The sequence below is a fragment of the Saccopteryx bilineata genome, chromosome 10 (genome assembly GCF_036850765.1).
Source record: "Saccopteryx bilineata isolate mSacBil1 chromosome 10, mSacBil1_pri_phased_curated, whole genome shotgun sequence".
NCBI lineage: Eukaryota > Metazoa > Chordata > Mammalia > Chiroptera > Emballonuridae > Saccopteryx > Saccopteryx bilineata.
Genome location: NC_089499.1, coordinates 35,209,964 through 35,224,845, shown reverse-complemented (window position 1 = coordinate 35,224,845; position 14,882 = coordinate 35,209,964). Strand labels below are relative to the sequence as shown.

General features: G+C 38.6%; 1 protein-coding gene across 1 annotated transcript in view; it reads left to right on the top strand.

The window, feature by feature from the left end:
• The window catches only part of MRPL3 (mitochondrial ribosomal protein L3), a 52,660-nt gene that overhangs the window by 4,814 nt on the left and 32,964 nt on the right, over positions 1-14,882 (top strand). Inside the window, exon 4 of the mRNA XM_066244338.1 lies at positions 7,326-7,424. Within this exon, the coding sequence (XP_066100435.1) occupies positions 7,326-7,424 (99 nt within the window). The remainder of the gene's footprint in view (positions 1-7,325; positions 7,425-14,882) is intronic.

Genomic DNA, 14,882 nt, shown 5'->3' with positions numbered 1-14,882 from the left:
ATCACCCAAAGTCAAATCATTTTCCGTCACCTCATATTTGTCCTTGATTACACACTTCCCCACACCCATTCCTCTGATAACCACTTTTCTCTATGTCTGTGAGTCTGTTTTATATCCACCTTGTGTGAAATCATACATTTCTTAGCTTTTTTAAATTTACTTATTTCACTCAGTATAATGTTCTCAAGATCCAAACATGTTGTCATAAATGTCACTATGTCATCATTTCTTATGGCTGAGTAGTATTCCATTGTATATATGTACCACATCGTCTTTATCCAGTCCTCTATTCAGGGACACTTTGCTTGTTTCCATGTCTTGGCCACTGTGAATAATGCTGCGATGAACATGGGGGTCTTTACATATCAATGTTTTCAAGTTTTGGGGGTAGATACCCATTAGCGGGATTTCTGGGTCATATGGTAATTGTATTTTAATTTTTTGAGGAACCACCATACTTTCTTCCTTAATGGTTGTGCTAATTTGCTTCCCACAAGCAGTGAATGAGGTTTCCTTTTTCACCACAGCCTCTCCAACACTTATCTGTCTTGTTGATAATAGCTAATATAACAGGTGTGAGGGAGTATCTCATTGTGGTTTTTATTTGCATTTCTCTAATAGCTAGTGAAGGTGAGCATTTTTTCATGTATCTGTTGGCCATTTGTATGTGTTCTTGGGAGAAGTGTCTGCTCAGATCCTCTCCCCATTTCTTAATTGGATTGTTTGCTAGTTTGTTGCTGAGCTTTGTGAGTTCTTTATGTATTTTGGATATTATTCCCTTTTCGGAGATGTTGTTTGCAAATAACATCTTCCATTTAGTTGGCTGCTTATTTGTTTTGTCAGTTTCTTTTGCTGTGCAGAAGCTTTATAGTTTGATACAGTCCCATTTATTTATTTTTGCCTTTACTTCCCTTGCCTTTGGGGTCAAATTCATAATTGTTCTCTACTATGAGCTTAGTACCTGTTTTTTTGTATGTAATTTATAGTTTCAGAATTCATATTTAGTTCTTAGATCCATTGTGAATTAATTTTTGTGCAGGGGGACAAACTGTAGTCAAGTTTCATTCTTTTGCATGTGGCTTTCCAGTTTTCCCAGCACCATTTATTGAAGAGGCTTTCTTTTCTCCATTGTGTGTTTTTGGCTCCTTTGTTGAAGATGATTTGTCCCTATATATGTGGTTTTATTTCTGGACTCTTGATTATGTTCCACTGTTCTATATGTCTGTTTTTGTGGCAATACCATGCTGTTTTGATTGTTGTGACTATAGTATAATTTGAAGTGAGGTAGTTCATTCTTTTTCCTCAGGATTGCTTTGGTTATTCGGGGTTTTCTATGGTTCCATATAAACCTGATAATTTTTTGTTCTATTTCTTTAAAAAATGATATTGGTATTTTGATGGGGATTGCATTAAATTTGTATATTGCTTTGAGTAATAATGGCCATTTAAACTATGTTGATTCTTCCAATCCATGAACATGGAATATTTTTCTATTTCATTGTGTCTTTTCCAATTTCTTTCACTGTTTTGTAGTTTTCAGTATATAGGTCTTTCATACCCTTTGTTAAGTTTATTCCTAGGTATTTTAAATTTTTTTGTTGCAATTGAAAAAGGAATTGTTTTTTTAAGTTCAATTTCTGATGTTTCATCATTGGCGTATAAAAAATCAATAGACTTTTGTATATTCATTTTGTATCCTGCAACTCGACTGTATTGGTTTATTGTTTCTGATAGTTTTTTGGGAGAATCTGGGGTTTTCTATGTACAGGATCATGTCATCTGCAAAAAATGATACCTTTACTTCTTTCCTGATATGGATGCCTTGTATTTCTTTCTCTTGCCTGATCTCTTTGGCTGAGACTTCCAGAACTATATTGAATAAGAGTGGAGAGAGTGCAGCCCTGTCTAGTTCCTGATTTTAGAAGAAAGGCCTTCATTTTTTTCACCATTTCATATGATATTAGCTGACAGTCTGTCTACATGGCCTTTATTATGTTGAGGTACTTTCCTTCAATTCCAATTTTATTGAGTGTTTTAAACATAAAAGGATGTTGTATCTTAACAAATGCCTATCAATAGGTACAGTTCTTTGTTGTGTTGATGTGGTGTATTATGTTGATCAATTTCCATATGTTGAACCATCCTTGTGCGCCTGGAATGAATCCCACTTGATTGTGATGTATTATATTTTTAATGTGTTGTTATATTTGATTTGTTAGTATTTTGTTTGGATTTTTGCATCTGTATTCATTAGAGATACTGATCTGTAGTTTTCTTTTTCTGGGTTGTCCTTGCCAGGTTTTGGTATGAGGGTTATGTTGGCCTCATATGTGTTCCAGTATTGCTGCTGCTTCAATTTTTGGAAGATTTTGAGAAGGATAGGTACCAAATCTTCTTTAAATGTTTGGTAGAATTTACTAGTGTAGCCATCTGGGCCTGGACTTTTGTTTTGGGGGAAGTTTTTAATAGTTTCTATTTCCTTCCTGCTTGTAGGTCTACTTAGGTTTTCCACTTCTTCATGACTCAATATAGGAAGATTGTATAGTTCTAGGAACTTATCCATTTCCTGTAGGTTATTGAATTTGATGGCTTATAATATTTCATAATATTCTACTATGATCTTTTGTATATCTATTATGTCTATGGTAATTTCTCCTCTTTCTTTTCAGATTTGTTTATATGAGCCCTTCCTCTTTTTTCCTTAGTGAGTCTTGCCAGTAGTTTGTCAATTTTATTGATCTTTTCAAAGAACCAGTTCTTCGTTGTATTAAATTTTTCTATAGTATTTTTGTTTTCTATTTCACTTAGTTCTGCTCTAACTTTTACTATTTCTCTTCTGCTGACTTTGGGTTGCCTTTGTTCTTCTTTCTCTAGTTCCTTTAGGTATGAAGTTAGGTTGTTTACTTGGGATCTCTCTTATTTCATGATATAAGCTTATAATGATATGAACTTCCTTGTTACTGCTCTTGCTGCAACCCAGAAATTTTGATGTGTTGTCATTTTCATTTGTCTGTACATATCTTTTTTTCCCCCAGAGATAGAGGGACAGATAGGGACAGACAGGCAGGAAAGGAGAGAGATGAGAAGCATCAATTCTTTGTTGTGGCACCTTAGTTGGTCATTGATTGCTTTCTCATATGAGCCTTGACCAGGGGGCTACAGCAGAGTGAATGACTCCTTGCTCAAGCCAGCGACCTTTGGGCTCAAGCCAGTGAGCATGGGATAATAGTTATGATCCCATGCTCAAGCCAGTGACCTCGCACTCAAGCTGGTGAGCCTGCGCTCAAGCCAGAGGAGCCCATGCTCAAGACGGCAACCTCAGGGTTTCTAACCTGGGTCCTCCACATTCCCGTCCAACGCTGTATCCCACTGCACCACCGCCTGGACAGGCTATATACGTATATATCTTTTGATCTCTGCTTTTATTTCTTCTTTCACCCAGTTATTTTTTTGAAGTATATTATTTAATTTCCACATTTTTGTGGGTTTCTTGACTTCATTTTTACAACGAAATTCTAATTTCAAAGCCTCATGTAAATATGTTTGGTATAATTTCAATCTTCCTGAATTTGTTGATGTTAGTTTTGTGGCCCAACATATGGTCTATGCTTGAGAATGTTTCATGCACACAGAGAAGAATTTATATCTGACGTTTTGGGATGAAATGTCCTGTAGATGTCTATTATGTCCATTTGGTCCTGTGTGTCATTTAGGGCCGATATTTTCTTCTTGATTTACCATTTGGATGATCTATCTAAAGCTGTCAATGTTGTGTTGAAATCTCCAAGTATGATTGTGTTTTTCCCAGCTTCTATTTTTAGATTAGTTAGTAGATGTCTTATATATTTTGGTGCTCACTGGTCAGTGCATATATATAAAGAAGTGTTATGTCTTTTTCATACAATGTCCCCTTTATCATTATGAAATGTCCATCTTTGTCTCTGGCTACCTTTGTTATCTTGAAGTCAGCGTTGTCAGGCATGAGTATGGCTACACCTGCTTTCCTTTGGTTATTATTTGCTCGGGGTATCATTTTTCAACCTTTCACTTTGAATCTACTTTTGTCCTTGCAGCCTAGATATGTCTCTTGAAGGCAGCATATGATTGAGTTTTGCTTTTTGATCCAATCTACTCCCCTGTGCCTCTTTATTGGTGAGTTCAGTCCATTTACATGTAGGGTAATTATTGACACTTAAGGATTTCCTATAGCCATTTTATGTTTTGTTTTCTGGTAGCTCTGTGTCTTGTTTGGTTCTTCTTTTTTTTTGTTTCTGTCAGTTGTTTTTGTTTGGTGGTATTCCATACTTCTTTCCCCCATTCTTTTTTTAAGCTCTGTGTTTCAGTAGTGGCTTTTTCATGGGTGGTTACCATTAGGCTATTAAAATGAAAATGTTCATATGTACAAGAGTCCTTTGTCTTATGAGTGCTCCTGTACTCCATACTCCTTTGCTTTTGAAGATCTTTATCCTTTCCCCTTTTATTTTATTGTTGTCAGAGATTATCCTTGTTTTTGGGGGGTGTTATTTATTTATTTTTTTGACAGAGAAAGAGTCAGAGAGAGGGACAGATAAGGTCAGACAGACAGGAAAGGAGAGAGATGAGAAGCATCAGTTCTTCGTTACGGCATCTTAGTTGTTCGTTGATTGCTTGTTCATTGATTGCTTTCTCATATATGCCTTGACCAGGGGGCTACAGCAGAGCGAATGACCCCCTTGCTCAAGCTAGTGATCTTGGGCCCACGCCAGGGACCTTGATCTTCAAGCCAGTGACCTTTGGGCTCAAGCCAGCTACCATGGGGTCATGGTCTATGATCCCACGCTCAAGCCAGTGACCTCGGCGTTTCAAATCTAGGTCCCTCGTGTCCCAGTCCAACACTCTATCCACTGTGCCACCACCTGGTCAGGCTATCCTTGTTTTTATTGTAACCTTGTTAGAGCTTTTTCTTGTAGTTTTGATTTGTTCTTTGTGTGTGGCCGAATAACCCCCTTGAGTATTTGCTGCAGTGGAGGTTTTCTGGTGATAAATCCCCTCAGCTTCTGTATGTCTGGAAAAGTTTATTTCTCCTTCATAGTTGAAGGATAATTTTGATGGATATAGCATTCTTGGCTGATAATTCCTCTTTTTCAATACTTTGAATGTTTGGGTCCATTCTCTTCTGACTTGTAGAGTTTCTGCTGAGAAATCTAAGGATAACCTAGTGGGCTTTCCTTTATATATTATGTTCTTCTTTTCCCTAGCTGCCTTGAGGATTCTTTCTTTGTCATCGATTTTTGACCATTTTATTACGATGTGCCTTGGAGTAGGTCTGTTTGGGTTGTAGTAACTCAGCCTTCTGTTTGCTTACTGGATTTGAGGCTCTAACTCTTTCCATAGGCTTGGGAAATTCTCATCAATTACTTGTTTGAATAGACTCTCCATACCCTTCTCCCTCTTTTCTTCTTCTGATATACCCATTATCCTTATATTGCTCTTTCTGATGGAGTCAGACAATTCTTGTAGAGCTCTCTCAGTTTTCTTAATTCATGAGTCTCTCATCTTCACTTTTTAGCATCTCTAGTTGCCTGTCTTTGGTGTCACTGATTCTTTCCTCTATCTGGCTTGTTCTATTCGCCAAACTTGCTACCTCAGTTTTCAGTTCGTGTATTGAGTTCTTCATCTCTGTTTTTAAAGTTTCAATCTCCTTGGTGAGGTATTCGTTTTCTTTATTAGTTTTCTGAGCTCATTAAGTTGCCTGTTGGTGTCATCTCGCATCTCGTTGAGTATTTTCAGAACTTCAATTTTGAATTCTCTATCATTTAACTTTAAGGTTTCCATGTGATTGAGATTTTTTTCTTGAGTTTTTTTATTTTCTTTCTAACTACATGTCTGTTTTGTGTAGCCATGGTATTCAATTTCCTCTTCCTTGATGGCATTCGAGGGTGGTATTGTTAAGAACCCTAACAACAACAAAAAACTAAAGAAATGAAAAATTTTAAAAATAGAATAAAAACATATTTTAAAAAATTTATGACTAGAAGATAAACCACAGGAAAAAGATCAAAAACCAAAACAGAAAAACACAAAACATCCAGAAAATTAATAAGAATAAAATGTATATAAATTAAAGAAAATGAAATTCAAAAGAGAAAAAAAGGATAAGAAGGAAAAAGGGAAAATGAAGAAATAAAAAGGAAAAATAGATTTCAATTTTGAGAGGTTACTTCCAGTAGGTGTCATTGTATTAGCTCTTTGAATTCCCTGGGCTGTCCTCTGCTGAGATGTTCTGTCGCAGTAATGTAAGTGGAGCCATAGTGACAGTGGGTGGGGCGTGTCGTGAGGGCTTGATGCTTTGGCTTTATGGCTTCATGGCTTTATGGCTCTAGGAATGGTGATCTCGGGCTTCCAGGCGCTTCTCCCCACGTCTCAACAGACCTGTAGTCTATTTAGTGCTGCACATCTGCAGGCCCAGCTGGAGTTTCTTTGCTGCGTTACAGTTGCTCAGTTTGTTGAAATTTCAAGGGGAGAGTCAGGAGTATCTCTCACATTGCCATTACTCTGACATCAAGTAATACTTTCAAAGATAGTAATCGTGAAGAAAAGTAAGTAAAGGATTACCATAAATGTCAGGAGGAGGAGTTATTTCTCGGGCAGTGCATCTCAAATAGTGTGCCTCAGGATCACCTGGAGGGCTAATAAATCAGAGGTTCTGATTTCGTAGATCTCTGATGAAGCTTGAGAACCTGCATTTCCGCAAAGTTCCCAGGTGATGCTGATGCTGCTTGTCCATGGACCATGCTTTGAGAGTCTCTCAGTGGTCGGCAAACCACTCTCATTTGGCTCTCATTAGTCAACAGAGCCAAATATCAACAGTACAACGATAAAAATTTCCTTTGAGAGCCAAATTTTTTAAACTTAAACTATATAGGTAGGTACATTCCTTATCGAGGTAGCGCCCGCACGTGGTATTTTGTGGAAGAGCCACACTCAAGGGGCCAAAGAGCCACATGTAGCTCGTGAGCTGCAGTTTGCTGACCAGGGTGAGATTTGAAAAAGGAAAAAAGGCGTGGGGGGTGTGATTAGGAAGAAACGGAGGCATGGGTAGTGGTTATGTGTATATTTTATTTATAAATATTCATTTTGTTATATGTTTGTGTCCTATGCACTTTTTTATATGTTATATTTGACATTTTTTTCCAAAGGTTATCTATATTTTATGATTGTGGTTGGTTAGAGGAGTGATAAGTAACTTGAGGGAATTCCTAAATGTCCTAGGGTCTCTGTGATTTGTGTGTAGTGTTAAATTGTGTCTTGGCCCAGGCTTAGTTTTTTTATGTTTGTGTTTTTAGGTACAAGACTGTCATGTCCTAAAATATACTCCAAAGGAAAACAATGATGGAAAAAGGGCAGCCCTCACTGTAGGAGGAAAAACTGTGTCCCGCTTCCAGGTAAGGATGTGTTTTCATTCCTAGGATAGTACATTTTAGAAGTTTTAGAGTTCTTTCAGTTGTGAGCATATTCCATTGCGACAAACGTATATTTATCCGTGAGGTAAACGGTGGGTTCGGGAGAGATAGTGTAGTAGAACTGCTGAGCCCAGGAGTCCGAAAGACTGAGTTTGTTCCAGCCTCTGCTCACTGACTAGCACAAGTACCTTTAGTAAGCTGCAGGCTTTGTTCATCTGTAAAATGGGGATAAAAGTACTGCTTACCTAAAAAGATTACATGAGGATTTTTAAATGTGCCTGGCATGTAGCAGACTCTTCAGTAATAACCTTTTTTGGTTATTGTTTTGTGTTTAGGTTCCCTTTTTTCTAAGCTATTTCAACAATTGACACCAATAGCACGTGAGGGTTAATTCTGTATATATTAGAAGGAGCTTTCAGTATTTGGGAAAAGGTTGTATACAAACCCACATCAGAATTTTTCAAATGAAGCATTTTTCCCCCAAATACTAATAGAATGCTGAGTTTATAGTTTAAGATGGAAAAATCTACACAGTATCCTTTATTGGATGACTAAAAGCAGAGGATACCTTTCTAGAAATAGTGATGGTTTTCACTAATGGATACTGAAACATCTTTAGGTTTGGTAAGACATTATCTTTAAGGTAAATATTTTTAAATTGTTTATGAACAGGACATGGATGGAACTCAGGATACAAGCTATCCTATGCAACTCTCAAACCTAGTGTGTACTTATTATGTGCCTCCTGTTTCCTTGTCATAGTTAACTTTTATTGAGCATTTATTACATGCTGAGTGTGTAAGCATGAAGCCTTTACATTTGTTAGTAATCTTTACAGCCTCTGAGGGCAACTAGCTGGTAAGAGAGTGACAAGCAGACTGCAGAGCCTTACTTTCGTAACTGTGACTTGATGCCCACCATCTGGGGACACATAAGCTAATTGGGAAGATGGACAAGTGAATCAGCCCTCTCGGTATAGTATTATAAGTGCAACAAGCACGGAACAGGGGTGGCCACTTCTGGTTGGACACATCCTCTGAGGGGTCACAGGAAGGAGACCAGAAAGTAGCATGTGTTAAAGGCATGCCAGAAGCCATGGTTTCTGTAGAAGCAGAGACATGTGGAAGAGTGTGTGTGCTTGGAAAGAGAAGGGTGGTGTGCCTTGATCTTAGTGTGCGGGTGGGGAAGGTAGAAGGGTCAGGATGGAGGGTTAATGAGTCCAAACTTCATCCTGTCGACTCCAAGGAGCTTTTTGAATTCTTTAATCAGGGTAGTAAGGGGATCGAATTGTTATCTTGGTTAAATAAATGATAGGAATCTGGATGGAGAGAGGACATTTGGGAAGTTGGTTTAAGCACTAGGGGAGAGTTGATAAAGTTCTGAACCAGGGCAGTTGCATGGGTTTGGAAAGAGCAGAGGTATCTAAAAAACCAGGTGAGTGCGAGTGTGTGGTTAGGGGACTCAGGCATGGAGCAGTTTCTAGCTAAGCAGCTAGGTCAGTGCTTATGCTGTAACCTGGATTGGGACACAGAAAGAGAAACGGGAGGAAAGATATGTTTGAAGTGCTTAGAGAAAATCCAGGTGGAGGTGTCCTGTAAACCAGTGGTCCCCAATCCCCGGGCCGCGGACTGGTACCAGTCCGCAGAGAAAGAATAAATAACTTACATTATTTCCGTTTTATTTATATTTAAATCTGAACGATGTTTTATTTTTAAAAAATGACCAGATTCCCTCTGTTACATCCGTCTAAGACTCACTCTTGATGCTTGTCTCATAAGTTTGACAATTATATTTTAAAATACCACAGTTTTTATGCTGGTCACATAATTTTATTTTGTGCATTTATTCATCCCACCCTAAAGGCCGATCCGTGAAAATATTTTCTGACATTAAAACCTGTCCGTGGCCCAAAAAAGGTTGGGGACTACTGCTGTAAACAGTTATATATACTGATCAGTAAATTGGCGGTGGTTGAAGTCATCTGAGTCCTATAGTTTAATAGGATTATAGGCCATCTAGGCCTGTCTCCTAAGTATTAGAGAAGTTAGCTATTTTGCATATTATATTATGGTAGTATAGTTTATCTTCCAGGAAAGCTGTGTAGCAATATCTGTCCTATTAATTCTTGATAGTTTATTGGCTAGTAATTTCAGGGTTCAAGTAATTCCACAGTAATTAAAAAACACATTGAAGTATTTTTAGAAACTTCTTTTTAAATGTCAGTGTTTGAATTTTTAATTTTGTAAATATATGCCAGCCTTCATGTGAATCATGCGAATAATTCTCTGGTTTAATGGATGCCACTGTTTTCTAATTGATTGTATTGCCATGTTTTTGTTTTGGCTATCAGCATCATCTTTATTTTTATTACCAATTACTATAAATTCACAAAGTTACGGTTTTGATATTTGTAAATCAAGTGGACATAGGGTCAGGAGATCTGAGTTCTATTCTGGTTTCTGTTTGCCCTTTCACTCCATCTTTATGAACATGTATGTATTTTCTTACCCATGAAAACAAGGGATTGGCCTTGATGACCCTAAATTTTCTCCCAGATCTAAGTCTCACATTGATTCTCTAATAGTTTAGTTTTCAAGAAAAAACAGAAGTTCTAGAGGGAGAAAAAGTACTTGCCAGCTCAATTTATTGTTTTACTTAGTGATGATGTCTTATAAATAAAATTTAATTAATATAATACTAACATAGTACAGAAACAATTTTAACCCACAACATAAACTTTTAAAACTATTCACTTCTCTAGTATAGGAAGTGCTACAGAGGCCCTTCTTATTCTTTAAGATACAAATTCTCCAGGTCCAGAGGACATGTATTACTATGTTAAGGAAAAGCTTTGTCTCTGAATGACCTTTCTTCAGAATGGTGTATGAAAATGGAGTTTTAGGATTCTTTATAAGAAAAGCATTTTGAGCCTTACTGATGGTGGTGCAGTGGATAAAGCATTGACCTGAGACACTGAGATACCTGGTTTGAAATCCTGGGGTCACCAGCTTGAATGTGGGCTCATCTAGCCTGAATGTGGGCCCAGCAGCTTGAGTGTGGGATTATAAACATATCCCATGGTCACTGGCTTGAACCCATGGTCACTGGCTTGAGCAAGGGGTCACTGGCTTGGCCGAAGCCCCTCTAGTCAAGGCACATGTGAGAAGCAATCAGTGAAGAACTGCAAGTGCCGCGACTACCGTCTCACCCTTCCTGTCAGTCTGTCTGTGTGTGTCTCACTAAAAAAAAGTAGTATTTGATTCAGACGGTAAAAACAATTTTTAAACTGAAATATGCAAAATTGCTCTTGCATATTGTAACCCTTATGGAAACTGAAAGTAGATTGATTATAAAGGGTTTTTAAAGAGAGAAAGACCTATGAATATAAAGCATCAAATAGTTAAGCATTCTAAAATAAATTGATGAAATCAGTTTTGTTTATAATAGGACTAAAACTGTTATTTTTTCTAGTCTGTAAAACATTTATGCCTCCAAGAAATTGGGAGTCACTTTGCTTTTGCTATTTTTGTACCTTGTTCTAAATAAAAACTGATGTGATACATAGTATTTTTGAATAAGGAAGTTAAATAGCCTTAAAAGTTGATTAAATCGATTCATCTTAGGAGCAGGGAAGCATTTTCATTGTGAGGAGGATAATTACAGAAAACTTTGAAGAGGGAGAGAAAATGCATTCTCATATATGGGATTATTCAAGTGTGACATTGCTGTCAGTCTTTTAAATTGCCTTTGAAATTATTTATTTGGAAGTTTAAAAAAATACCTTTGTTACACTGCTGCTGGTTTCAACTCAACTTGAGCATTTGATTTTTCTCATGACTGATGTCTAACTATACTGCTCATAAAAATTAGAGGATATTTTATAGCTTTATATTCATTTTGAAATATCCCCTAATTTTTGTGAGCAGTACAGTTTTATATTTTTATCTTAAAAGAAAGAAATGGAAACACTTCATTTTAGCAAAATTGGAAGATAATCAAGAAGTACATATTACATTTTTTCTTTTTATGTTGCAGTCTATAGTTATTTAGGTCAAGATGGTAATCTTTTCCATTTTGTATTACTAAAAAAGTTACGGATTTTTCTCAGAAGCCTCCTTGGTGTACTTAAAAACTGATATTAATAAAATACTATGATTTTTGAGTCACCAAGTAGAATATGTGAATGTTAAAAATAAAGTTGAAGTCTTAAAATTTGATATATCTTGACTGATTCGTCAGGAAAATAATATCAAGGAGCCACATTTTTAAATGAAAACTTTTGTGTTGCTTTTATTTAGGAACAACTGAGTATGATTAAAGTTGCAAAACCTCCGTAAGAGGTGCTGAATGTTAGTCTTTTAGACCTCAGCAAGTGGGAGTGGAAGCCCAAAGAGGGACTGTGGTGAGTGCGTGTTCCCGCGCTCTTGGAGAAAAGCAGATCTTCTCGAGGGAACTCTGGGAGACACAGAACAGTCTTCACGGACATTGAAGCAGAGCTGCTCAGCATGTGTGGCCCGGTCCACCTGTGGGCCGCAGGGGGATTTCCACCTGTGGACTGATCTAGAAATTAAAGTTCTATGCTTCCAGGCCAATCCCACCCATTTTCATGTCCACACAAGTCAACCTCCTCAATAAGTTATATAAAGGGCCACTAACAGTTCACATTTTTTAGCAAGTACCTAAAGTATGCTGTGTAATCAAGTAAGTCTGGCTGTGCATATACTCCATTGTATTGTATTGGGGGGGGTGCTTTGTTTCAGTACAGCATCGGCGTCATCTTGAGGTGGGTAAGGTTTTTCAGTTGCTGCTATTCTTGTTTTTTTGTTTTTGTTATTGTTACAAATTACTATTGTTTGATTTTATACTAGCTTAGTTTCTTACAGATTTGTTCATCTTCAGAGTAAGTTGTCATGTTTGTTCTAGGCCTATAAGTTTTTAATAAATAGAATTGAAGATAGAGGCCACACACTGTCAGGCCACAAGCATGGTGATGTTGTGTGCCAAGAACTGATTCAACAGCAGTTCAGAATGAAAAGTGGGGTGTCTGAGAGACAAAGCAGGACTCACACCCAGATGGATGTCTGTCCTCTGTCTTCCACATCTTCTCACCTTTCACATAGCTCACTTTGCAGGATCTGCCCTGCTAACTGTCATTAGCTCTGAAGTGACAGACACAGGTGACTAAACAGCCCCTACTCTCAGGGGCTCACAGACCAGAAGGCAGACAGACAGGTAAGTTCAGTAAACACAAGGTCATGTGGACAGTAATTGAGATGCGTGCGAGGTCTAGAGGTGGCGCAGATGGAAGATCAGCCTGCTCTGGCCAGGCTGCCCAAGGAGGGTTCTGGACAGAAGTGTCCCTTCAGCTGGGACTAAACGTATATTTAACAGATTTGTAATGAGCTTTGGAGGTTCAGGGTTGGGGGAGAGATTGCAGGACGTGAGACTGGCGTAGGCAGACACAGGTAAGCATACATAGAATACCATGGCTCATTGGGGGCCTCCTGGTGCTTCGTGTGTGATTAGAGGGGAAATTGAGGGAGAGAGAAAAGCAGGAAGATAGATATACTTGTGTTGGCTACATTCTCATGAAAGAGACACTCTTTCCATCAGAAAATATAAAGTGATACAACTTTTTTGGTAAGTCTTATAGCAATCTATATTAAGAGTTTTAATTAAAAAAAAAACTCAGGATGTTGTGGTAAGAAAGTAGGATGTTCATAAAGTTTTCTATTCTGGGATATTTAAAATAGAAAAAGAAAAGTTAAGGGATGTAGGGACTGATAGCAGGACCTACCAGGAGCTGCAGACATAAGCAGCAACTAAAAAGTCTCTGCTCTCAAGAAGCTCGTATTTTGGTGGGATTAGAATGGTACAGGGAGACTATTACAAAGAAGGTAAACTAAAACTGCATCATGACAAATGGAGAGAAGTACGTTGAAGACTAATGAAGAGGCTGGATGGATTGTGAGTGACAGAAAATGGTGCTATTTATTATTTTTTTTAATTTTTCATTGATTTAAGGAAGGGAGAGAGAGAAGCATCAGCGCATTGTTTCACTTAGTTGTTCCATTTAGTTTTGTACTCGATTGCTTCATGTACATGCCCTGACGGTAGGTTGAACCCAGGACCTTTTGTGCGCCTGGTCAACACTTTATCCACTGAGCAACTCAGCCAGGGCCCCGTGGTGCTATTTTAGATAGACTGATCAGGAAAGGTAAGTTGGTGTTTTAATGGAGACCTGGGCCTGACTTGTGGTGGCACAGTGGATGACGCAACCTGGAACACAGAGGTCACCTGGTCAAAACCCTGGGCTTGCCTCATCAAGGCACAGATGGGAGTTGATGCTTCAAGGGTACAGTATACACAAAGGACCCAAGACCGTTGTTTAATGTGTCCTTGCACTAGCAGGTGAGCTACAGGAAGAGCAGCAGATGAGGCCGTATTGTATAGAACCTTGTCAATCGTGGTAAGGACTTAGGACTTGATTCTACATAAGATGGAAACCATTGTAGAGACATGAAATAGCTTCAGTTCTGAAAGGAACATGCCAGAATGAGGAACAGATGAGGGGTCAGGAGTGTGGAATTTTGGAGATTAATTTGGAGTCTATTGAAATAATCCAAGGGAAAGATGGTTGGGTAGAGTGGGAGTGAGAAGTGGTTAATGTATTTTTTTTTTTTTTTTGTATTTTTCTGAAGTTGGAAAGGGGAGGCAGTCAGACTCCCGCATGCACCCGACCGGGATCCACCCAGCACGCCCACCAGGGGGCGATAATCTGCCCATCTGGGGTGTCGCTCTGTTGCAACCAGAGCCATTCTAGCGCCTGAGGCAGAGGCCACAGAGCCATCCTCAGCGCCTGGGCCAACTTTGCTCCAATGGAGCCTTGGCTGCGGGAGGGGAAGAAAGAGACAGAGAAGAAAGAGGGGGGAGGGGTGAAGAAGCAGATGGGCACTTCTCCTGTGTGCCCTGGCCGGGAATCGAACCCAGGACTTCTGCACGCCAGGCCGACGCTCTACCACTGAGCCAACCGGTCAGGGCCAATGTATTTTTAAATAAAGTCTACAGGAATTGCTAATGGATGGGACATGGGATGTGAGAAAGAAAAAAGTCAAAAGACCATGAGATTTCTGGTCCAACAACAGAAGTATGGAGTTGCCATTTATTGAGATTTGGACGATGAGGAAAACAGACTTGGGGGTAAGGGGGAAATCGAGTTCAATTTTAGACCAGTTAAACTTAAGTTACTGTGTGATATCAACATGAGATGCTGAGTTGGCAGTTGGACATAGGAATTTGTAGTTCAGAGTAGAATTTGGGATTGAAGTTATAAATATGGGGTCATAGCATATGAAGGAACCAAGAGAGTAGTGACTGTAAGCCAAGTGAGCGTCTTAAGGAGAGAGGAGTCACCTTGCCAGGAGTTGCTGAGAGGGCCAA